The sequence below is a fragment of the Hylobates moloch genome, unplaced genomic scaffold (assembly GCF_009828535.3).
Source record: "Hylobates moloch isolate HMO894 unplaced genomic scaffold, HMol_V3 SCAFFOLD_19, whole genome shotgun sequence".
NCBI classification, from domain to species: domain Eukaryota; kingdom Metazoa; phylum Chordata; class Mammalia; order Primates; family Hylobatidae; genus Hylobates; species Hylobates moloch.
The window spans coordinates 47,664,119-47,688,542 of record NW_026652294.1 but is presented as its reverse complement, the minus strand read 5'-3'; the positions used below and the strand labels follow the sequence as shown (position 1 = coordinate 47,688,542).

Genomic DNA, 24,424 nt, shown 5'->3' with positions numbered 1-24,424 from the left:
AAAAAAAAAAAAAAAAAAAAAAAAGAAAGAGGAGCTAGAATAAGAAAATAAAAGCTGGAGAGGATGTGGAGAAATAGGAACGCTTTTACACTGTTGGTGGGAGTGTAAATTAGTTCAACCATTGTGGAAGACAGTGTGGCGATTCCTCAAGGATCTAGAACTAGAATTACCATTTGACTCAGCAATCCCATTACTGGGTATATACCCAAAGGATTATAAATCATGCTACTATAAAGACATATGCACACGTATGTTTATTTCGGCACTATTCACAATAGCAAAGACTTGGAACCCACCCAAATGTCCATCAACGATAGACTGGATTAAAAAATGTGGCACATATACACCATGGAATACTATGCAGCCATAAAAAAGGGTGAGTTCATGTCCTTTTCAGGGACATGGATGAAGCTGGAAACCATCATTCTCAGCAAACTAACACAAGAACAGAAAACCAAACACCGCATATTCTCACTCATAGGTGGGAATTGAACAATGAGAACACTTGGACACAGGGCGGGGAACATCACACATCAGGGCCTGTCGGGGGGTGGGGGGTTAGGGAAGGACAGCATTAGGAGAAATACCTAATGTAAATGATGAGTTGATGGGTGCAACAAACCAACATGACACATGTATACCTATGTATCGAACCTGCACATTGTGCACATGTACCCTAGAACTTAAAGTATAATAATAAAAAAAATAAAAATAACATTCTACTCTCCAGATGTAGCTATTGTTAACATTTTGAGAAAATATCCTTCCAGATAGTTTTTCTCTTTCTTTCTTCCTTTCCTTTCTTTTCCTTTTCTCTTTTAATTTAGAGACAAAGTCTCATTATGAGTCTCCCAAAGTGCTGGGAATACAGGCATGAGCCACTGTGCCCGGCCTCCAGATAGTTTTTCTGTGCATATAAATTATGCACTTTCTTATTTAGAAAAATGATTTATGTTATTACAACTGTTAATAATACCTTTTCTCTTTTCTTTTTTTTTTTTTTTTTTTTTGAGACGGAGTCTTGCTCTGTCGCCCAGGCTGGAGTGCAGTGGCGCGATCTCGGCTCACTGCAAGCTCTGCCTCCCGGGTTCACGCCATTCTCCTGCCTCAGCCTCTCCGAGTAGCTGGGACTACAGGCGCCCGCCACCACGCCCGGCTAATTTTTTGTATTTTTAGTAGAGATGGGGTTTCACCGTGGTCTCGATCTCCTGACCTCGTGATCCGCCCGCCTGGGCCTCCCAAAGTGCTGGGATTACAGGCTTGAGCCACCGCGCCCGGCCCCTTTTCTCTTTTCTTAAGTACATTGTGATTCTCTCGCCACATCATGAAATGTTCTTCTACATCACCATTAAAAATTCTTTTTTTTTTTTTTTTGAGACAGCGTCTTTCAAAAGTGCAGTTCTGAATCAAGGCAGCCTTGGGGTCTTGTTATTATGGCGAGCCCTCCAGTGCCAGGAGAACTGAGGTAGGAGTAAACTCAGATCAGCCTTTGAAATAGAATGTGTGAGGCCAGGTGTGGTGGCTCTTGCCTGTAATCTCAGCACTTTGGGAGACTGAGGTGGGTAGATCACTTGAGATCAGGAATTTGAGACTAGCCTGGTCAACACGGTGAAACCTCGTCTCTAGTAAAAATAAAAAAAAATTATCTGGGTGTGGTGGCAAGTGCCTGTAATCCCAGCTACTTGGGAACCTGGGAACCGCGGAGGTTGCAGTGGCCCCAGATGGTGCCACTGCAGCTATTACTCAAATTTGAAAATACTAGAATTTGCCAATATATTTTTTTTTCATTGCCAGACTTGTCTGCAATTTGTACTGGATCTGATAGAGAAACCATTTCCATGGGTCTATACAAAAATGTGGAGCCGGGGGTAGTGGTTCACGCCTGTAATCCCAAAACTTTGGGAGGCTGAGGCAGGCAGATCACCTGAGGTCAGCAGTTCAAGACCAGCCTGGCCAATGGGGTGAAATCCCATCTCTACTAAAAATACACAATTTAGCCAGGCGTGGTGGCACGCACCTGTAATCCCAGTTACTTGGGAGGCTGAGGCAGGAGAATCCCTTGAACCCAGGAGGTAGAGGTTGCAGTGAGCTGAGATAGCACCACTGCACTCCACCCTGGGCAACAGAGCGAGACTCTATCTCAAAAAAAAAAAAAAAAAGAGAGAGAGAGAGAAAGAAAATGTGGGTGCGGGGAATGATTCTATGGTTGTCTGTTCTTTTCCAGCTGGCCAGCAGTGGTAGCCAAAAAGTGACAGGATGCTGATGAAAAACATTGCAGACATGAAGAAAAGAAAAAGTTGATGGAATTTTGCACATGTATCTGACAGTTCACCCATCCAAACTTTTATAAAGTGCTGTAAAGTTGTTGTAGTAAGGGTTGGGCATGGTGACTCGTGCCTGTAATCCCAGCACTTTGGGAGGCCACACACAGGAGAATCGCTTGAGCCCAGGAGTTCAAAACCAGCCTGGGCAATATAGTGAGACTTCATCTCTACAAAAAAGTTAAAAACCTAGTAGCGTATGGTGGTTTGTGCCTGTGGTCCCAGCTACTAGAGAGGCTGAGGTGGAAGGATAGTTTGATTCTGGTAAGTGGAGGTTGCAGTGAGCCAAGATGGTGCCACTGTGCTCTAGCTTGGGAGACAGAGCAAGATTCAGTATCAAACCCCCTAGCTAGAGGATGCTAGCTAGGTGACCCTGAGTCAATAAGGAGGGATTTGGTTACACCTTGGGACCTAAGGCACAGAGATGAATGTCCCAGCTCAAGGCCGCCCCAGCCATTTAACTCCTTGCTTCCTCTCTTGGTGGACCTGTCAATTCTTGCACGTGTCAACCAGCTGTCTTGCCCACATAGCCCCATAGTCATACCTTTCTATCCTTTTGGTGATCTCCACTCCATCAAGAAGTGACTCTGCACATTCTATTTCAATTGACATTTTTTTTTTTTAGACGGAGTTTCGCTCTGTCACCCAGGATGGAGTGCAGTGGTGCAATCTTGGCTCACTGCAACCTCCACCTCCCGGGTTCAAACGATTCTTCTGCCTCAGCCCCCCAAGTAGCTGGGATTACAGGCACGTACCACCACGCCCAGCTAAGTTTTTTGTATTTTTACTAGAGATGGGATTTTGCTGTGTTGGCCAGGCTGGTCTCAAACACCTGACCTCGGGTGATCCTCCTGCCTCAGCCTCCCAAAGTGCTAGGATTACAGGCATGAGCCACCGCACCTGGCCTGCACGTTCTATTTCAAAGGCTGATCTAAGTTAACTCCTACCTCAGATCTCCTGGCACTGCAGGGCTTGCGGTAATAACAAGTCCCCAAGGCTTCCTTGATTCGGAAATCACTGAGGCAGCAGCACTTTGTATAAATATTTCTCAGACTTCACTGTGCGTAAGAATTGCTCGGGGCCCTTGTTAAAAAAAAAAAAAAAAAATCAGAGTCCCGGACTTCAAACCCAGTAAGTCTGCAGTGGGGTCTAGGAATCAACATTTAACAAAAACAGGCATTTTTGGCCAGGCACAGTAGCTCACACCTGTAATCCCAGCACTTTGGGAGGCTGAGGCGGGAGGATCACTTGAGCTTAGGAGTTTAACACCAGCCTGGGCAACTAGACCCCTGTCTTTACAAATAAAAATAATTAGCCAGGCCTGGTGGTGCACACCTGTGGTCCCAGCTACTCAGGAGGCTGAGGTGGGAGGATCACTTGAGCCCAGGAGTTTGAGGCTGCAATGAGCTATGATCACAGCACTCTACTCCAACCTGGGTGAGAGAGTGAGGCCAGTCTCAAAAAAAAAAAAAAAAAAAAAAAAAAGCAGGCATTTTTGATACAATATTTGTATGTATCTGCTTAAGACAGTCGGTTTGCTTCCAAAGACTAAATCAAACTTCCACCAAACTCCTTTTGGCATAGACTGAGTCCAGAGCAAGGAGATCAGACGGGTTTACATAGACAATGTAACAGTCAGGTTTACCTCTTCTCTTTCCCAGCCAGCATGGGACGGTATGGGGGTGTGGGGGGGGTTCGGCGGGGGGTGCAGGGGAGTGGCAATTTACCAAATATCTCTCTTCTTACAGGAACTCACAGAGGAAGACGGATTGGTCAAACGAACCAGTATTATGCAAAGCTCGTCAAACCCTCTGATTTCCTTAACTTGGCTAAGAAAAAGAGGAAGCTCTCTGAGTGACTCACGACTGTGGTGCTACTATGCCTTCTGACCCCGTCTTGGACTTCATTTGGGAGAATGTGGAGCCATTTGAACAGGCTCCTTTTCTGGAGCATATTTTCTTCTGTCACATGTAAGCCCCCCTTATCATTCTGAGGCTCGAACCTCCAAGCCAACGCGTCATGTGGAAAGTGAACTTTATCGTGTTCCTTTTCTCTCTTTCAGGTAGAAAAGCTGTATTGGACTGTGAGGCAATGAAAACAAATGGTAAGTTTCATTTACTTCTTTCTTATTGAAACCATTTTCATTGAAGTGGTGAGACAGTCTGATTGCAACATAAGCGTCCATTCAAAAGTGTTTCTGAGCTTTTATGAACAACCAAAGAACAGTCTTTTCAATTATCTATCGTTTAAAATAAAATGATTTTAGAGAGGGGATTGCAGTGTTTTTTTCTGAGACTCAGTGAGAAAAATATTGAAATTGTTTTCACAATGAAAGTTTTCTAACTTTCCTTGTTATTGTTGTTTTATGGTTGTTGAGTTTTAACTAGAAAGGCAACACACAGGCTGGGCGTGGTGCCTCAGGCCTGTAATCCCAGCACTTTGGGAGGCTAATGGGGTAGGATTGCTTGAGCTCAGGAGTTTGAGGCCAGCCTGAACAACATAGTGATACCTCGTTTCTTAAAAAAACAAAACAAAATAAAAAAAACCCACAGAATTATTGTGAAATAATTCAAGCAACACTAGAAATATATATTGGGAAGTGGTCTAACTCTGGTTCTACTAGTTACCAGCCAGCAGCCTGAGCTCATGACACACCCAGTTTGACATTAATTTTCTTCCTGCCTTGCCTTGCCTTGCCCTGCCCTGCCCTGCCCTGCCTTCTTTTCTTTCTTTTTTGAGATGGAGTCTCAGTCTGTCGCCCAGGCTGGAGTCAGTGGTGCAATCTCGGCTCACTGCAACCTCCGCCTCCCAGGTTCAAGTGATTCTCCTGCCTCAGCCTCCCGAGTAGCTGGGACTACAGGCGTGTGCCACGAAGCCTGGCTAATTTTTTGTATTTTTTGTAGTGACGGGGTTTCACATCGTTAGCCAGGATGGTCTCAATCTCCTGACCTTGTGATCTGCCCGCCTTGGCCTCCCAAAATGCTGGGATTACAGGCGTGAGACACCGTAATTTCTTTCATCTGTGAAGTGGGTAATAAAAGCACCTACCTGGTAGGCTAGTGTGCAGATCAAATGAGACAATCCCTGCTCCTCGTCACAGTGACAGGCATATGGTAAACCATCCATAAGTGATAGCCAAGGTGGTTGTTGTTACTGTTATAAAATGTAAAAGTTCTGTTACAGTCCTCCTCCAATCCTTCTCCCCTTCCTACTTCCAGAAGCAGCCGTTATCAACAGTCATTTTGTATTTATTATCTTTTTTTGTTTGTTTGTTTTTGAGACAGAGTTTCACTCTCGTTGCCCAGGCTGGAGTACAGTGGTGCAATCTCGGCTCACTGCAACCTCCGCCTCCTGGGTTCAAGGGATCCTCCTGCCTCAGCCTCCCGAGTAGCTGGGATTACAGGCACGTGCCACCATGCCTGGGTAATTTTTGTATTGTTTTTTGGTAGAGACGGGGTTTCACCATGTTGGCCGGGCTGTTCTTGAACTCTTGACCTCGTGATCCTCCTGCCTCAGCCTCCCAAAGTGCTGGGGTTACAGGAATGAGCTACCACACCAGCCTTAGCTTCTCTTTTTCAACAACTGCATGGTATTTTAAGACTCAGCCATGATTCATTTAACCATGCTTATTTATCGTTCCGCTTTTTGGGGGCAATATAAACAATACTACAATAAACATCCTTGTACGAAATGTCCTTTGTGGATGCATGAGAGCTTGAAAGCATCTCTGTGGAATAAAATTCTAGAATTGAAATTGCAAGGTCAGAGGGCATACACATTTAAATTGTTACAGACCCTGCTAAGTTGCCCTCCCAACAAGGCTGATCGTATCCTATCAGTCACCAACGGTGGGTGAGTTTCCCCACCCACTCCCCAATGGTGGATATAATCACTTTTACTTTTAAATGTTATTTAGGGCTTTTTTTTTTTTCTTTCTTTCTTTGAGACAGAGTCTCTGCTCTGTCGCCCAGGCTGGAGTGCAGTGGCGCGATCTTAGCTTTCCACAGCCTCGACCTTCCAAGCTCAATTGATCCTCCCACCTCAGCCTCCTGAGTAGTGCCATACAGGTATGCACCACCGTGCCCAGCTAATTTTTGTATTTTTAGTAGAGACAGGGTTTCACCATTTGCCCGGGCTGGTCTAGAACTCCTGGACTCAAGAGATCTGCCTGCCTCAGCCTCCCAAATTGCTGGGATTACAGGCGTGAGCCACCATGCCTTGCCAATCATTTTTAAAATTTGTGCCAATCTGATGAGTGAAAAATGATATCTCAGTGTTGTTTTAATTTGCAGTTGCCTCATTACTTGTGAAGTTGAGCATCTTTTTCATGTTTGCTGGCCACAAAAGCTCTAGCATTCCTATATAAAAAAAAACTTAGGGATGGCTATTTGGTTGGAAAGGTAGTTTAGGTCTTGTCTTAAAGTCGAGTTTATATGGCGGGGCACAGTGACTCACACCTGTAATCCCGGCACTTTGGGAGCCTGAGGCAGGCAGTCACTTGAGGTCAGGAGTTCAAGACCAGCCTGGACAACATGGTGAAACCCTGTCTCTACCAAAACTACAAAAATTAGCTGGGCATGGTGGTGTGTGCCTATAGTTCAGCCACTCAGGAGGCTGAGGCAGGAGGATCAGTTGAGCCTGGAAGGTGGGGGCTGTGGTGAGTCAAGATGGTGCCACTGCACTCCAGCCTGGCCAACAGAGTGAGACTCTGTCTCAAAAAAAAAAATAAAAAGTTGAGTTTATATAAGACTGAGAAAATGTTAATTGTCCGGATCAAAGAGTGGGAGGAGAGTTTATTGCATTTTTAAAAGCATTTTTGAAGAGTCTAAATCTGTCTTCCACCCAAGCCATCCATTGGTCCCAGCTATGTTTTTTTTGTTCTGTTTTGTTTTTTAAAAATTAGAGATGAGGTCTCACTTGTTGCCCAGGCTGTTCTCGAACTCCAGACCTCAAGTGATCCTCCCACCACAGCCTCCCAAAGTGCTAGGATTATAGGCGTCAACCACCACACCTAGCTTCAAGAACTTTTTATTATTATTTTTATTTTTATTTTTTGAGGTAGTCTCACTCTGTCACCCAGCCTGGAGTGCAGTGGCATGATCTTGGCTCACTGCAACCTCCGCCTCCCGGGTTCCAGCAATTCTCCTGCCTCAGCCTCCTGAGTAGCTGGGATTACAGGTGCCCGCCACCATACTGGCTAATTTTTGTATTTTTAGTGGAGACAGGGTTTTGCCATGTTGCCCAGGCTGGTCTCGAACTCATGGCCTCAAGTGATCCACCTGCCTCGGCCACCCAAAGTGCTGGGATTAGAGGCGTGAGCCACCTTGCCCAGCCAGGATCTTAACAAGGACTTTTTCTTGTGTCATTTTGTTTTTCAGAATTCCCTTCTCCATGTTTGGACTCAAAGACTAATGTGGTTATGAAGGGTCAAAATGTATCCATGTTTTGTTCCCATAAGAACAAATCACTGCAGATCACCTATTCATTGTTTCGACATAAGACACACCTGGGAACCCAGGATGGAAAAGGTGAACCTGCGATTTTTAACCTAAGCATCACAGAAGCCCATGAATCAGGCCCCTACAAATGCAAAGCCCAAGTTACCAGCTGTTCAAAATACAGTCGTGACTTCAGCTTCACAATTGTAGGTAAGTAGAGTGCCTGTTCCTTGGAGCCGCTATCATTTATAGGGTCGTTTCTGGTTCTCTGAGGGGCTCTCCATGATCCTTGTGAACACTTAAAACCTGGAAATTATGTTACTGTGAGTTTTATTCTTTTTTTATTTTTAGACCTGGTCAACAGGAAGTATCTTTTAATTTTTTAATTTTTGAGATCTCTATTCTTTTTTTTTTTTTTTGAAACAGTCTCACTCAGTTGCCCAGGCTGGAGTACAGTGGTGCAATCATGGTCCACTGCAAACTCCACCTCCCGGGTTCACGCCATTCTCCTGCCTCAGCCTCCCGAGTAGCTGGGATTACAGGCACCCATCACCACGCCTGGCTAATTTTTGTATTTTTATTTGAGACGAGGTTTCACCATGTTGGTGAGGCTGGTCTCGAACTCCTGACCTCAGGTGATCTGCCTGCCTCAGCCTCCCGAAGTGCTGGGATTACAGTGGTGAGCCACCGCGCCCAGTGAGTTCTCTATTCTTAATCATTCCATTTCACCTTCTCTTTCAAAGACTTTCGACCATGTCAGATAATAGTCTTATATCTTTAGGCAAAAGTCTTATATCTCAACGATAATTGTTGAGGTCTTTTCTAGAAACTTTATTCTGTGATTCCCATTGTGTGGGCAAAAACCACTTTTTTTTTTTTTTTTTTCTGAAGCCCTGGGCCCCTTGGAGAGGGTCTTCAAGGCCCCAGGCCTTTCCCACTGCTTCCTTAGTGTCAGGGGCCCCATCCGCTAGCACTCTTCCTGCCCAGCCACATCTCACTACTTCTGTGTTTTCCTGTCCTGTTTTCCCACCCCAAGCCTGTTACTGCCTAGCTTTAAGGGCCTCATCCGTGAAGGTGACCTTGATAATGGACTCCTGTGAGAGGAGAGAAGGCTTCTAGGTAACACATGTATGTTATACCTGGAGACTTCAAAGCGTAGGGACCCTGACTTCCTGATAACTCTTGAGTGGTCCTCTATGTCTATGTTATCCAGTACGGTACTGTTTAAATTTATTTGTTTGTTTTGTTTTATTTTATTTTATTTATTTATTTATTTATTCATTTATTTAAATTTTTTTGAGATGGAGTCTTGCCCTGTCACCCAGGCTGTAGTGCAGTGGCATGATCTCAGCTCACTGCAACCTCTGCCTTTCAAGTTCAAGCAATTCTCCCACCTCAGCCTCCCGAGTAGCTAGGATTATAGGCATGCACCACCATGCCCAGCTAATTTTTGTATTTTTAATAGAGATGGGGTTTCACCATGTTGACCAGGCTGGTCTTGAACTCCTGACCTCAGGTGATCCACCCACCTCAGCCTCCCAAAGTGCTGGGATTACAGGCGTGTGCCACTGCTCCTGGCCAAAATTTATTTAATAGCCTATGTCACCCAGGCTGGAGTGCAGAGGCTACTCACAGGCAATCAAAGCCCATTGCAGCCTCAAACTCCTGTTCTTAAGAGATCCTCCCACCTCAGCATCCTGAATAGCTTGGATTACAAGCACGTGCCATAATTAAAATCAAGTTAATTAAAATTAGATGAAATAAAAAATTTCACTCCACAGTCTCAGTTACATTTCAAGGCTTGGTAGCCACACCTGTAGCTGGTGGCTGCCACATTGGACAACACAGATGTAGACCATTCCCATCATCACAGAAAGTTCTCTGGGTGACATTGCTGTAGCTCAGTGATTCTTAGCTGTTTAGGTTATAACTGTCTTAATAATCTAATGACGGCAATGAATATCTTCTCCAGAGAAATGCTCATAAAACTACATATACAAATTTCTGCATAAGGTTTTAGAGAATGCTACGGACTCCAGGTTAGAACCAATTATCTTGGCCAGGTGCAGTGTCTCACAGGTATAATCCCAGCACTTTGGGAGGCTGAGGCGGGAGGATCACCTGAGCCCAGGAATTTGAGACCAGCCTGGGAACTATATGGAGACCATGTGTCTACAAAAAGTTAAAAAATATATATATGTAGCTGAGCGTGGTGGCATGCCTATAGTGCCAACTACTCAGAAGGCTGAGTTGGGAGGATTGCCTCAGCCCAGGAGTTCAAGGCTGCAGTGTGCTGTGATTGCAGCACTGCACTGCAGCCTGGGTGACAGAGAGACACCCTGTCTCAAGAAAAAAAAAAAATCCCAATGATCTTTGGACATAAACTGAGTGTATTCCTTGTGAAAGGAAAAGGAAGAAGGAGGGGGAAAATCCCTGCAAACATGTTACTGGAATATGATGGATATGTGAAGGCAGGAACATAGTTGATGGCATTCTCTAGTGGTCAGACTCCTGCTGCGCTCGGCAATAAGCCCATCAGTTCATATGTTTTCTGTGCACGACCTTCCTGCAATTTGTTAGGGTACTTACACAGTCCGGTAATAAAACTATCTTGGTAGATTATAAAACTATATTATCTTCAGTTAGGCCAGATCAATAGGCACTACTGAGTACCTACTCCATGCAAGCAATTGTACTACTGGGCTTTTAATGAGGCCTGAAACATAGTGTTGTCCCCAACCCAGTAAGGGTTGAAACAATGAGCCACAAACACAAATTCATTAATCACTCATTCACTCATCAATTTTTTTTTTTTTTTGAGATGGATCTTGCCCTGTTGCCCAGGCTGGAGTGCAGTGGCACCATCTCGGCTCACTGCGAGCTCTGCCTCCCAGGTTCATGCCATTCTCCTGCCTCAGCCTCCCGAGTAGCTGGGACTACAGGCGCCTGCCACCACGCCTGGCTAATTTTTTTTTTTTTTTTGTATTTTTAGTAGAGACGGGGTTTCACCATGTTAGCCAGGATGGTCTCAATCTCCTGACCTCGTGATCTGCCCGCCTCGGCCTCCCAAAGTGCTCACTCATCAAATGTTTAAAGAGAACACAGGGCCAGCTGTGGTGGCTCACGCCTGTAATCCCAGCACTTTGGGAGGTCCAGTGGGGGCAGATCACTTGAGGTCAGTAGTTCAAGACCAGTCTGGTCAACATGGTGGAACCCTCTCTGTACTAAAAATACAAAAATTAGCCAGGCATGGTGGTGGGCACCTGTAATCCCCAGCTACTTGGGAGGCTGAGGCAGGAGAATTACTTGAACCTGGGAGGTAGAGGTTGCAATGAGCTGAGATCGTGTCACTGCACTCCAGCTTGGGTGACACAGTGAGACTCCGTCTCAAAACAGAAAAGAAAGTAAATTTAAAAAAAAAATGTTTTTAAGTGTGGACCCTTGAAGTCAGTCTTGACTCAGCCATTTACTAGCTGTGTGACCTTGGGCAAATTTCTCAATCTGTCTGAAGCACAGTTGGTTCATCTGTGGAATGGGCATGATACTATCCACACTGCAGGACTGTCGTGAAGGTCAAATGAGATCATGTGAATGGCATGCCTGGCACATAATAGATACTTAACTTTTCTTCCTTTCCTATAATACTGTCTTATTAATGCGTTTTATATATGTATAATAACATGTATAGCTGGGTTTTTCTGTTAGGTCATAGAATAGGCTATTATCTAACAGAGTGTAGCAGACCCATTTCCTGTTGAGAATTTCTCTTGAATCTAGTTAGCAGGGTTACTGCCTTCTCTTTAGAGGAAGTGAAAGATAATTGTGCAGCTGAGTTCTATAAATAAAAGCACAGTTAGAGAAAACGATATTTTGGGGGCTGGGCATGGTGGCTCACACCTGAAATCCCAGCACTTTGGGAGGCTGAGGAGGGAAAATCACTTGAAGCCATGAGTTTGAGACCAGCCCAGGCAACATAGCGAGACCCTGTCTCTACAAAACATTTAAAAATTAGCCAGCAGTGTGCACCTGCCAGCCTCAGGGGAGGCTGAGGCAGAGGATCGCTCGAGCCTGGGAGTTTGAGGTTACAATGAGCTATAATTGTGCCATTTCATTCCAGCATGGTCGAAAGTGCAAAAACTCTGTCTCTGAATAAATAAATACATTGAAAATAAAATGATATTTTTGGATTAAAAAAAACCCACTACAAATTTACAAGGATTGAGAATAAAAGCACTTCTTCGGCCGGGTGTGGTGGCTCCTGCCTGTAACCGCAGCACTTTGGGAATTCAAGGTGGGAGGGTCACTTTAGGCCAGGAGTTCAAGACCAACCTGGCCAACATGGTAAGACCCTATGTTTATAAAAAATAAACATAAAAAACCACTTCTCAACTTCATACTTAGAACTGGATCATTGACAAAATTATATTCATTATTAACAATAAATAGATTGTGAATTCTAGGAAGGGCAAGCTTGCACCCCAGTTCCTCAAAGCAGAGAGATGCCCTCCACACTCTGGTTTTCTCAGCACTGGGCTGAGAACCTCAGCTAACAACACACTGCACGGGGTTGGCCACATGGCCATTGGCCTTTCTCAGTGGGCCGTGAGCTTCTTGACTTCTCAGGAAGGGGGTCGTTCATTTTGGTTCCACAGCCTGGAATGGAGTAAGGGTTCCACTCATATTTGTGGTCTGAGTGAGCGCACCCAGTCTGTTTATCCTTTTCATGTTCACTTTCATTCTTCCAGACCCAGTGACTGCCCCAGTGCTGAACATTATGGCCATGCAAATAGAAACAGACCGACATATAACATTACATTGCCTCTCAGTCAATGGCTCGCTGCCCATCAATTACACTTTCTTTGAAAATCATGTTGCCATATCACCAGCTATTTCCAAGTACGACAGGGAGCCTGCTGAATTTAACTTAACCAAGAAGAATCCTGGAGAAGAGGAAGAGTATAGGTGTGAAGCTAAAAACAGATTGCCTAACTATGCAACATACAGTCAACCTGTCACCATGCCCTCAACAGGTAAGAGCGACCTGAGTTCCTTCAGCCAGGTCTGAACTCGCTTCCAGAAACTGCAGCTGCTCCTCTGCCCGCCCATTTCCCACTGTGGCCACCTGTTTCCACATGAAGGGTCCCTTTGACAGAGTCCACGCAAACTCTCATGGGGTTGCTTTCTGCCATAAAGGAACCATAGAAAATCCTAGAAGCTGGAACAGGAGGGGGACTTGTGGCAAAACTTTCTGCCCTGCCCTTCCAATTTGCATCTCTCTTGGAACTGCCAGGTGTTTTGGTTTTCTTTTTTTGTTTGTTTTTTTTTGGTTTTTTTTTTTTTTGAGACGGAGTCTCTCTCTGTCGCCCAGGCTGGAGTGCAGTGGTGCAGTCTCGGCTCACTGCAAGCTCTGCCTCCCGGGTTCACGCCATTCTCCTGCCTCAGCCTCTTGGAGTAGCTGGGACTACAGGCGCCCGCCACCACACCCAGCTAATTTTTTGTATTTTTAGTAGAGACAGGATTTCACAGTGGTCTCGATCTCCTGACCTCGTGATCCACCCGCTTCGGCCTCCCAAAGTGCTGGGATTACAAGCGTGAGCCACCGCGCCCAGCCTGGTTTTCTTTATTCGTCATCTTGTATGCCTTTCTTTCTTTCTCTTCCTTCCTTCCTTCCTTCCTTCCTTCCTTCCTTCCTTCCTTTCTCTCTCTCTTTCCTTCTTTCTTTTCTTTCTTTCTTTCTTTCTTTCTTTCTTTCTTTCTTTCTTTCTTTCTTTCTCTTTCTTTCTTTCTTTCTTTCTTTCTTTCTCTCTCTCTCTCTCTCTCTCTCCTTCCTTCCTTCCTTCCTTCCTTCCTTCCTTCCTTCCTTCCTTTCTCTCTTTCTTCTTTCTTTCTTTCTTTTTTGACAGAGTGTCACTCTGTTGCCCAGGCTGGAGTGCAGTGGTGCGATCTCAGCTCATTGCAACCTTTGCCTCCCAGGTTCTAGAGATTCTCATGCTTCAGCCTCCTCAGTAGCTGGGACTACAGACACCGGCCCACCACACTTGGCTAATTTCTGTATTTTCAGTAGAGACGGGTTTGCACCATGTTGGCCAGGCTGGTCTCGAACTCCTGGCCCCAAGCAATCTGCCCACCTCGGCCTCCCAAAATGCTGGGATAACAGGTGTGAGCCACTGTGCCTGGCCATCTTGTACTGATTTCTAATACCATGCCCTCCTGCTTGGCTGTTTATTGCTCCACTCCTAATGATGGTGAGTCCAGATTCCTGCACCACCCTTGGCTCAGGGCAAGAGAGGCCTTTGGCCAAGCCCTGCGTTTGGTGGGCTCTGGTCTGGTACCTCTGAGCTATGCACCTTCCCCTAGGCTGAGGGGTTCAGGGAGCCATGGGGATGCACCCACCTGGACCCTATACTCCCACTTTTCTGCTCCACACTCTGGGTACCTGAACCCAAATCCCCTGCCCAATCAGATCAGAACCCATTTCCAGGGCCTGTACCAGTCTCTCCCCCAGCTCATCCTCCTGAGAGTGGCCCACAGTGAGGGTATGAGCATCCCTGGACCTGAGCCAAGGGAGCTGTTTATGGGGGGTGTGGATGGAGTTTGCACATGTGGGCTGGGGCGTCCATGTGCATGCAAGGCCCCTTAGGGTGCAGGTCAGAGCCCAGGTGGGGAGCGGGGCAGCCCGGGACTTCAGTGGGTTCTGTCCATGCTGCTACGTCCTGATGCCAAACTCTGGAAAGTCTGAGAATTCCAGATTCAAACCTGACATTCCAGGTCCTTCTGAAGGTGCATTTGTCAAGGTAGAAGGATAGAAGGAAAACTAGGTCGTGTGCAGTGGCTCACACCTGTAATCCCAGCACTTTGGAAGGTTGTAGCTGGCAGATCACTTGAGCCCAGGAGTTTGAGACCAGCCTGGGCAACATGGCAAAACCCCTGTCTCTACAGAAAATAAAAAAAATTAGCCGAATGTGGTGGTGCATGCCTGTGGTCTCAGCTACTCGGAGGATGAGGTAGGAGGATTGCTTGAGCCTGAGAGGTCGAGGCTGCAGTGAGCTGTGATCGTCGTGCCCTGCATTCCAGCCTGCGCAACAGAGCGAGACCCTGTCTGAAAGAAAAAAGATAAAGAGGAAGAAAGAAAAGAAAAACTAGGTTAGCAAAGGCACAAGGCACACTTGGACATTGACCAATTCACCCAGCCACATCCTCAGAACAGAGCCCACACCCTGGTATTCAGTGAGCGTGATCTAACAAGTGAGGCAGCCTGCTGGAGTCAGGCACTTGGCTATGAGTCACAGCCCTTCCATTCACTGGCTGTGTGACCTTAGGAAAGTCATTTTACCTCTCTGAGCCTTACTCACCTCATCTATAAAATGGGAGTGATGCCAATGGGATAAAAAAGGCAACACAGGCGAAGTGCCTGACACATTGTCTGGCCTGCAGCTAAAACTCAACAACTGGCGGTTGTTTGGATGACACAAAACATGCTGCCAGGGCTCAGGGCCTCGCCCAGTAAACACCCAGGCTTTTCTGGTGCTCATGACCCCAGAAATGTTGCTGGTGTTCGTCCTGTTAAATGCTTTGCTGCTTTTCTCTTCTTTGGTGGCCCCTATGGAAGATGTGCTTGGTCATGACTTTTTAAACTTTATTATTTTTATTTTATTTTATTTATTTATTTATTTATTTATTTATTTATTTATTTATTTGAGATGGAGTCTCACTCACCCAGTCTGGAGTGCAATGGCATGATCTCAGCTCATTGCAACCTCCGCCTCCTGGGTTCAAGCGATTCTCATGCCTCAGCCTCCCAAGTAGCTGGAAATACAGGCACACGCCACCAGGCCCAGCTAATTTTTATATTTTGGGGAGAGACGGGGTTTCACCATGTTGGCCAGGCTGGTCTCGAACTCCTGACCTCAGGTAATCTACCCACTTTGGCCTCCCAAAGTGCTAGGATTACAAGTGTGAGCCACTGAGCTCAACCTATTTTTATTTATTTATTAACTTATTTATTTATTGAGACAGGGTCTGGTTCTGTCACTCAGGCTGGAGTGCAGTGGCACAATCATAGCTCAGTGCAGTCTCCACCTCCTGGGCTCAAGCGATCCCCCTGCCTCAGCCTCCTGAGTAGCTGGGATCATAGGCACATGCCATCACTACTGGCTAATTTTTATTTATGTATTTATTTTGTAGAAACAGGGCCTCACTATGTTGCCCAGGCCGGTCTCAAACTCCTGGCCTCAGGCGATCCTCCCACCTTGATCTCCGAAAGTGCTGGGATTACAGGTGTGAGCCACCACGCCTGGTCAAGAACTTTATTGACTAATAAGTCCCATGAGTTTTAGATGTCATGACCACTTGGGAACCTGGGTGCATAGTACATTGGTTAACTTGGGAGACATCACCTTTTCTAAAACACTTACTGGCTTAATGTCATTGGAAAAGAAAATGCTATGGTCACCAATGGATGCTGTCTTCTTCCAGGCGGAGACAGCTGTCCTTTCTGTCTGAAGCTACTACTTCCGGGGTTATTACTGCTGCTGGTGGTGATAATCCTAATTCTGGCTTTTTGGGTACTGCCCAAATACAAAGCAAGTAAGTTCTTTTAGTTGCTTTACCACCCGTTTTCCCATGGGTTTGGGATACAGACAGCAGGACAGTGGGTGAGGAGAAAGAGAAAAGGGGATTGGAACTAGAATAGGGAGAAAATGAAAATAGGAGGAAAAGATGAGAAAGGGGGGCGGGAATGGAATAGACTTCCTGAACGGTTCATGCAGAGGGTAATTCTTTCTCCAGGGAAAGCCTTTTCTGATTGAGGGCAAGCAGAGCTGGCTTCACAGACGTGCAGCCTGTGCAGTCACACAGGGCCCTGTGCCAAGAAGAACTCCACATTTGGTATTTATTTATTTATTTATTTTTGAGACCAAATTTTGCTCTTGTTTCCCCAGGCTGGAGTGCAGTGGTGCGATCTCGGCTCACTGCAGCTTCCGCCTCCTGGGTTCAAGCAATTCTCCTGCCTCAGCCTCCCGAGAAGCTGGGATTACAGGTGTCTGCCACCACACCCAGCTAATTTTTTGTATTTTTAGTAGAGATAGGGTTTCGCCATGTTGGCTAGGCTGGTCTCGAACTCCTAGCCTCAGGTGAGCCGCCTGCCTCAGTTTCCCAAAGTGCTGGGATTACAGGCGTGAGCCACTGCTCCTGGCCGCATCTTGAAAGTCTTAATAATTTTTTGAACACTCTTTTAAAAATTGTTAATGGTGGTAAAATATACATAACACTAAATTGGCCACTTTAACCATGCTTAAATGCATAGTTCAGTGGCATTAAGCACATTCCCATTGTCATGCACACTTCTCCACCATCCATGTCCAGAACTTTTTCATCTTCCCAAATTGAAACTCTGTCCCCATTACACACTAGCTCCCCATCCCCTCTTCCCCCAGGCTCTGCCAACCAGCATTATGCTTTCTATCTCTATTAGTTTGACTCCTCTAGGCACCTCATAGAAGTGGAAGCATTTGTCCTTTCATAACTGGCTTATTTCACTTCGATTAATGTCCTCAAGATTCATCCATGTTGTCGTATGTGTCAGAATTTCCTTCCTTGATAAGACTGAAGAATGCCCCATTGTACATAAATACACCATACTTTGTTTATCCATTTATCCCCCATGGGTACCCGGGTTGCTTCCACCTTTTGTCTATTGTTTAATAATGCTAGGAACGTGGGTGTGCAATTATTAATGTTTTTAAACAAGAGGCCCTTTTCTCTTCCTTGTATGACTGCTTGTGAAAGATGTACTTGGTCATGACTTTAAGAACTTGTGTTCCTTTTTCTTTTTTCTCTCTCTCTCTTCTTTTTTATTCTATATTAAATAGAGACGGGGCCTCACTATGTTGCCCAGGCTGGTCTCGAACACTTGGGCTCAAACGATCCTCCCACCTCGGCCTCCCAAAGTGTTGGGATTATAGGCGTGAGCCACTGTGCCAGGCCAAGAACTTGTGTTCTTAATTAAACACAAGTTTAAGGCCTGTGAATAGTGTTCGTTTCGCACTGGGAGCTGCAAGTGGTGTGGCTGCTCCTGACTGCAAGTGCCTCAAGCGAGAGCTTTGCCTTGAGTGACTCTAGATCTGCCACATACGTAGGGGAGCCTCAGTGCATGAGGACAAACAAGCGTCATCTCATTAGCACAAAAGACACCTTCGAAAGGTTTACAATTGTTTGGAGCTGGAAGTATTAAAAATATTAGGTTGGTGCATAAGTAATTGCAATTTTTGCCATTACTTTTATGGCAAAACTCACAATTACTTTTTTTTTTTTGAAATGGAGTCTTGCTCTGTTGCCCAGGCTGGAGTGCAGTGGTGCAATCTCGGCTCACAGCAGCCTCTGTCTCCCTGGTTCAAGTGATTCTCCTGCCTCAGCCTCCTGAGTAACTGGGATTACAGGCACCCACCACCATGTATTTTTAGTAAAGACAGGGTTTCACCATGTTGGTCAGGTTGGTCTTGAACTCCTGACCTCAGGTGATCTGCTCGCCTCAGCCTCCCAAAGTGCTGGGATTACAGATGCGAGCCATTATGCCCGGCCCACAGTTATTCTTGCACCAACCTAATATATATGTATTTTTTCTTTCTACATTTCTGTGCTTTCTAGATTTTCAGTGTAAAAGTATAATCTATTCTACTATAAGATTTTTTTTAAAAAACTTTATTAAACACATCAGACTCAAAAAAACAAGAACAGAAACAAAAAAGCATCATTTCTCTCTTCCCCACCTTAAGTGCTACATCCAGCAGAAAACTTGTCATTGTTATTAGAAGCCTCAGTTACAGCTTTTTTAAAAAAATGTTTTTTAGAGATGGGGGTCTCACTATGTTGCCTGGGCTGGTCTTGAACTCCTGGACTCAGGTGATCCTCCCACCTCAGCCTCCCAAAGTGCTGGGATTACAGGCGTGAGCCACTGCACTCAGCCCAGTTTCTGCTTTTCATTCCTCACATCTTATGGCCACAGCTGGTTAAGACTTCAAAGTGTTTTTTTCATTTGGCACATGAGTGCAGAAGGATATGAAGATTTACACAAAAGACAGTTTGTGTCTCAGCACTGGCGCCCATCAGCAAGCTGAGGGCTGTTGGACAAGCCCTCAGGCTGTTGCTTCTGAGCCTCAGTGTTCTGAATTGTGGAATGGGCCATGGAGATATTGTTAGAACTGGCAAGAGAACCAATTGAGAACCATCTCCAGAGAGTCACAACTCAGAGAAGTCAGGGACTCAGTTGACATAAAACTTGAACACAGAGGTCACAAGTTATACATCTGATGCATCTTTAAGATTTTATTTCATTTCATTGCATTTTTTTTAGAGATGGGGCTTCACTCTGTTGCCCAGGCTGGAGTGCAGTAGTGCCATCATAGCTCACTGTAACCTCCCAGCTTAGCCTCCCTAGTAGCTGGGAATACAGGTATGCACCACAACTCTTGGCTAAATTTTTTTTTTTTTTTTTGAGGCAGAGTCTCCCTCTGTTGCCCAGGCTGGAGTGCAGTGGCACAATCTCTGCTCACTGCAACCTCCGCCTCCCAGGTTCAAGCGTTTCTCCTGCCTCAGCATCCCGAGTAGCTGGGATTACAGGCGCCTGCCACCACGTTAGGCTAATTTTTGTGTTTTTAGTAGAGATGGGGTTTCACTATGTTGGCCAGGCTGCTCTTGAACTCCTGACCTCGTGATCTGCCCACCTCGGCCTCCCAAAGTGCTGGGGCTGGTGAGCCACCGCGCCCAACATTTTTTATTTTTTTTGAGACAAGATCTCCCTTCCATCACCCAAAGCTGGAGTGCGGTGGCGCAATCATGGCTCACTGCAGCCTCGACTTCCCAGGCCTCCTCCTGCCTCAGCTATCTGAGTAGCTGGGACCACGGGCACACACCACCATGCTCGGCTAATTTTTTTTTTTTTTGTAGGTTTCACCATGTTTCCCAGGCTAGTCTTGAACTCCTGGACTCAAACCATCCTCCTGCCTCAGTCTCCCAAAGTGCTGGGATTACAGTTGTTGTTTTTTTTTAATTACAAAATTCTTTTTAGAGACAAGGTCTCACTGTGTTCCCCAGGCTGGTCTTGAATTCCTGGCCTCAAGTGATCCTCCCACCTCAGCTTCCCAAAGCACTGGGATTACAGGCGTGAGCCACTGCATCCTGGCCCACATCTCATATGTCTTAGAAACATATTTCTCCTTCTTATAAAAAGTCCAGGTTCTTGCAAAAGTGGCATTAATATTTTTGGTTACTGGCTGGAGCTACAATAGAATTCAGCGAGGCTGGCCGGGCACAGTGGCTCATGCCTGTAATCCCAGCACTTTGATCACCTGAAGTCAGGAGTTTGAGACCAGCCTGGCCAACATGGTGAAGCCCCGCCTCTACTAAAAATACAAAAAATTAGCCAGGCATCGTGACGCATGCCTGTAATCCCAGCTACTCTGGAGGCTGAGGCAGGAGAATCACTTGAAACCAGGAGGCGTAGGTTGTGGTGAGCGGAGATTGCACCATGGCACTCCAGCCTGGGCAACAGAGCAAGACTCCGTCTCAAAAAAATACAAAAATTAGCCAGGCATGGTGGTGCACAACTGTAATCCCAGCTACTTGGGAGGCTGAGGCAGGAGAATCGCTTGAACCCGGGAGGTGTAGGTTGCAGTGAGCCGAGATCACGATGGTGCCACTGCACTCCAGCCCAGGCGACAAAGCGAGACTCCATCTTAAAAAAAAAAAAACAACTCAGTAGGCCATTTACACCCTCTTGAAGATATTACAAAGCTTCCGCAGACTATTCTCTTCAGCGAAGCAAAGAAAATAAGTCTGGCTAGTTCAGGCATAATCTGATAGGCAAAGCACGTTCCTCTGAAAGCCAGGAAAATAAATCAGAACGGCCCCTGGCTTGGAGAAGCCATGTCTAGACTGCCTGTTGAGTCTGTAGTTTTCCTTTGTTAGACAACAGTTTGGGCCATTGGAGCAAATCATTCTTCGTTTCAGAACTTTGGGGGAATTCTGCTCCTTGGCTGAGGAGATGAGAAAAATGTGGCTGAATTGGTTTAATTTGATGATTCTGTACCAATTCACGTAGGAAAAGCTATGAGAAATAATGTGCCCAGGGACTGTGGAGGCCCAGCCGTGGAAGTTGGAATCTATGCAAATATCCTTGAAAAACAAGCAAGTAAGAGAATTTTGTTGTGTGTTTTGGGTGGTTTCAGGTTTTTGTCTTTTTATTTTGTTAAGGTTGTACAGACATACGGGAGTGGGGAGTGGAGCAAAAGGGATAGAGTTCAATGTCTATTGATGCCCAGTCCCACTTTCTAGGGGTAATAACTAGTTTTTTAAATCCTTCCACAGATATTCTGTGTGTATAATAAACAAATGGTAGTGATTGTAGCATATTGTAGGTATGACTTTCTACACCATGATTTTGTTTTTTTTCATGTAACAACATATCTTGGAGATTTTTCACATCTGTTCAGAATGATCCACACTGCGTTTCACAGTCTTTTATGGTCACCTCTCAAAGCAGGCATTGCACATTGCTTTGCAGTCAACAAGACCCAGCACCTTGGCTGGTGTATTAGTCCATTCTCATGCTGCTATAAGGACATACCTGAGATGGGGTAATTGATAAAGGAAAGAGGTTTAATTGACTCACATTTCCGCAGGGCTTGGGAGGCCTCGGGAAACTTACAGTCATGGTGGAAGGTGAAGCAAACACATCCTTCTTCACAAGGCGGCAGGAGAGAGAAGAATGAGAGCCAAGGGAAGGGGGAGACCCCTTATTAAACCATCAGATCTTGTGAGAACTCACTCACTATCACTAGAAGAGTATAACAGAAACCACCCCCAGGATTTAATTATCTCCACCCGGTCCCTCCCATGACACATGGGGATTATGGGGACTACAATTCAAGATGTGATTTGGGTGAGGACACAGCCAAACCCTATCATCAGCTGACAATGGAACAATCTCAGCCAACATGGCCACATTCCAGACGCATTGCTGAGCAATTTACCCACCTTTTCTAACACAAACACCACCAACTCCCAGTTTATGTCATTCTCATTTTACAGAGGGGGAATCTGTGCCAGAAGTGGGATCCAGGCCGTGTGTTTCCACAGCCCAAGATGGTGAGCGTGTTCTGCAAAGTCTATCCCACTGCCCTCATGAGCTTAGAAATTCAGATAATTGGCCCAATAACTCCTATTCCTTATCTTTTGCCCAGAGGCCAAACACTCCCAGGAGCTGCAGTATGCCACCCCTGTGTTCCAGGAGGTGGCACCAAGAAAGCAAGGTGAGCCACAGGTTGGGATAAGAGGTACTGGTGAAATGAGACAGGTGGTCCCTCTGATGTCATTATATTCAGGGGCTTCAGGAGCCCGTTAATGGGGTGGATGGGAGCAACGCAGGCACACTGCAAGGAACCAATAGCAACCAGCACCCCAGCTCCTAAAAAATCTCATCAGGAGATGGAGGGTGAGGAAGAGGGAAAGATGTGGTGGGGGAATGTCATAGAAAAAAAACCCAGAGAGGAGGATACAGGATCACTACTCAAACATTTCCTTCCTTCCTTCCTTCCTTCCTTCCTTCCTTCCTTCCTTCCTTCCTTCCTTCCTTCCTTCCCTTTCCTTTCCTTTCCTTCCTTCCTTCCCTCCCCTCCCTTTCTCTTTTTCTTTTTTTTCTTTCTTTTCTCTTTCTTTCTCTTTTCTTTCTTTCTTTCTTTCTTTTTCTTTCTTTCTTTCTCTTTCTTTCTCTTTCTTTCTTCTTTCTTTCTTCTTTTTCTTTCTTTTCTTTCTCTCTCTTTCTTTCTTTCCTGCCTTTCTCCTTTTTTTTTGAGACTCTCACTCTGTCACCCAGGCTAGAGTGCAGTGGCACAATCTCAGCTCACTGCACCCTCTACCTCTTGGGCTGAAGCAGTCCTCCCACCTCAGCCTCCTGAGTAGCTGGGACTACAGGTGTGCACCACCATGTCTGACTAATTTTTTTTTTTTTTTGGTAGAGACATATATCTTGCTATATTGCCCAAGCTGGTCTCGAACTCCTGGGCTCAACCAATCTTCCTGCCTCGGCCTCCCAAAGTGTTGGGATTACAGGCATGAGGCATTATGCCCAGCTAACATTTTCAAGAATAAATTATTTAACACAGTCCAGGAAAAAATTAGTTAATACCTGGTTCTGTCAGGCCACCCAGCTGCTAGAAATAGGTTTTTTAAAAACAGCCTTGCTGGTCACATATCCTAAGTAAATTATTTTCCCTCTTATATTTCAGAAGCCTGTGATTCTTATAAATCCGGATATGTCTATTCTGAACTCAACTTCTGAAATTTACAGAAACAAACTACATCTCAGGGTAAGATGCTTTTTATGAAGCTGATTTCCATGAACAAAAAGCAAACTTGAGGCCAAGGCAGGTAGGTCACTTGAGGTCAGGAGTTCGAGACCAGCCTGGCCAACATGGCAAAAACCCCATCTCTACTAAATATACAAAAATTAGCTGGGTGTGGTGGTGCATGTGTGTAGTCCCAGCTACTCGGGAGGCTGAGGCAGGAGAATCACTTGAGCCTAAGAGGCAGAAGTTGCAGTGAGCCAAGATCGTGCTACTGCACTACAGCCTGGGCGACAAGAGCAAGACTCCATCTCAAAAAAAAAAAAAAAGAAGTAGATATTGATGTTCATGATTTAGCTAGCCCTCCAGATTTAGCTAATGCCAAAGGTGTGCCTTGATGTGCTGCCTTTCCCAGTCATGTTCCAGGGAGATAGCCCACGGAGTTGAGTTGTGGGGAGGGAGAATGTTTTAGTCCCCTAGGGCTGCTGCCACAAATGACCACAAGTTAGTGGCTTAGAGCAACCATTTCGCAGTTCTGGAGGCCAGAAGTCCAAAACCAAGGTGTCTGTAGAGCCGTGCTCCCTCCAAAAGTTGTGGGGAGGACCCTCCTTGCCTCTTCCAGCTTCTGGGGCTCCAGACATTGCTTGTGGTTGCCTCCCTTCAACTTCTGCCTTTGTCTTCATGTGGCCTTTTATATTCTCTCTTGTCTCTCTCTCTCTTTTTTTTTTTTTTTTTGAGATGGAGTCTCACTCTGTTGCCCGGGCTGGAGTTCAGTAGCGTGATCTTGGCTCACTTCAATCTCCACCTCCCCAGTTCAAGTGATTCTCATGCCTCAACCTCCCAAGTAGCTGGAATTACAGGCACCCGCTACCACGCCCAGCTAATTTTTGTATTTTTGGTAGAGATGGGGTTTCACCATGGTGGCCAGGCTGGTCTCAAACTCCTGACCTCAGATGATCTGCCTGCCTCGGCCTCCCAAACTGCTGGAATTACAAGCCTGAGCCACCGTGCCTGGACCTGAATCTCTTTAGTAAACAAAGGGTCTCCCAGAATAAATTCATCCAAACATGCATCCTTCTCTGATTCTTCTGACTCTTCAATATTCTGCTGACACCTGTCTGGCATCTCCATGATATTTTCCTCTGGTCAGCACTGTCCAATAGAAATATAATGTCAGCCACATGGGCACTTTTCACTCTTTCTAGTAGACACACACAAAAAAATGAAAAGATTGCCAGGTACGGTGGCTCACGCCTATAATCCCAGCACTTTGGGAGGCCGAGGTGGGTGGATCACTTCAGGTCAGGAGTTCAAGACCAGCTTGGCC

At 45.7% G+C, this 24,424-nt stretch overlaps 2 protein-coding genes across 9 annotated transcripts in view; one reads left to right on the top strand and one right to left on the bottom strand.

Annotated features, from left to right (window-relative positions):
* Positions 1–4,162: 4,162 nt before the first annotated feature.
* Positions 4,163–24,424, top strand: part of MILR1 (mast cell immunoglobulin like receptor 1) — a 32,448-nt gene continuing 12,186 nt past the window's right edge. For 2 of the 8 annotated variants that reach the window (XM_032139661.2, XM_058431670.1), the window contains exons 1-9: positions 4,186–4,291; positions 4,384–4,425; positions 7,700–7,969; positions 12,505–12,789; positions 16,235–16,345; positions 20,856–20,945; positions 21,845–21,901; positions 21,997–22,065; positions 23,041–23,121. In XM_032139661.2, coding sequence (XP_031995552.1) covers positions 4,237–4,291; positions 4,384–4,425; positions 7,700–7,969; positions 12,505–12,789; positions 16,235–16,345; positions 20,856–20,945; positions 21,845–21,901; positions 21,997–22,065; positions 23,041–23,093 — 1,032 coding nt within the window. In that variant the 5' untranslated portion in view covers positions 4,186–4,236 and the 3' untranslated portion in view covers positions 23,094–23,121. Of the gene's footprint in view, positions 4,292–4,383; positions 4,426–7,699; positions 7,970–12,504; positions 12,790–16,234; positions 16,346–20,855; positions 20,946–21,844; positions 21,902–21,996; positions 22,066–23,040; positions 23,122–23,835; positions 24,170–24,424 lie in introns of those variants that run through there. The other 6 variants (XM_058431671.1, XM_032139662.2, XM_032139660.2 and 3 more) reach the window with 6 other exon arrangements.
* Positions 13,309–24,424, bottom strand: part of POLG2 (DNA polymerase gamma 2, accessory subunit) — a 47,407-nt gene continuing 36,291 nt past the window's right edge. The window contains exon 7 of the mRNA XM_058431668.1: positions 13,309–13,369. Within this exon, the coding sequence (XP_058287651.1) occupies positions 13,343–13,369 (27 nt within the window). The 3' untranslated portion in view covers positions 13,309–13,342. The remainder of the gene's footprint in view (positions 13,370–24,424) is intronic.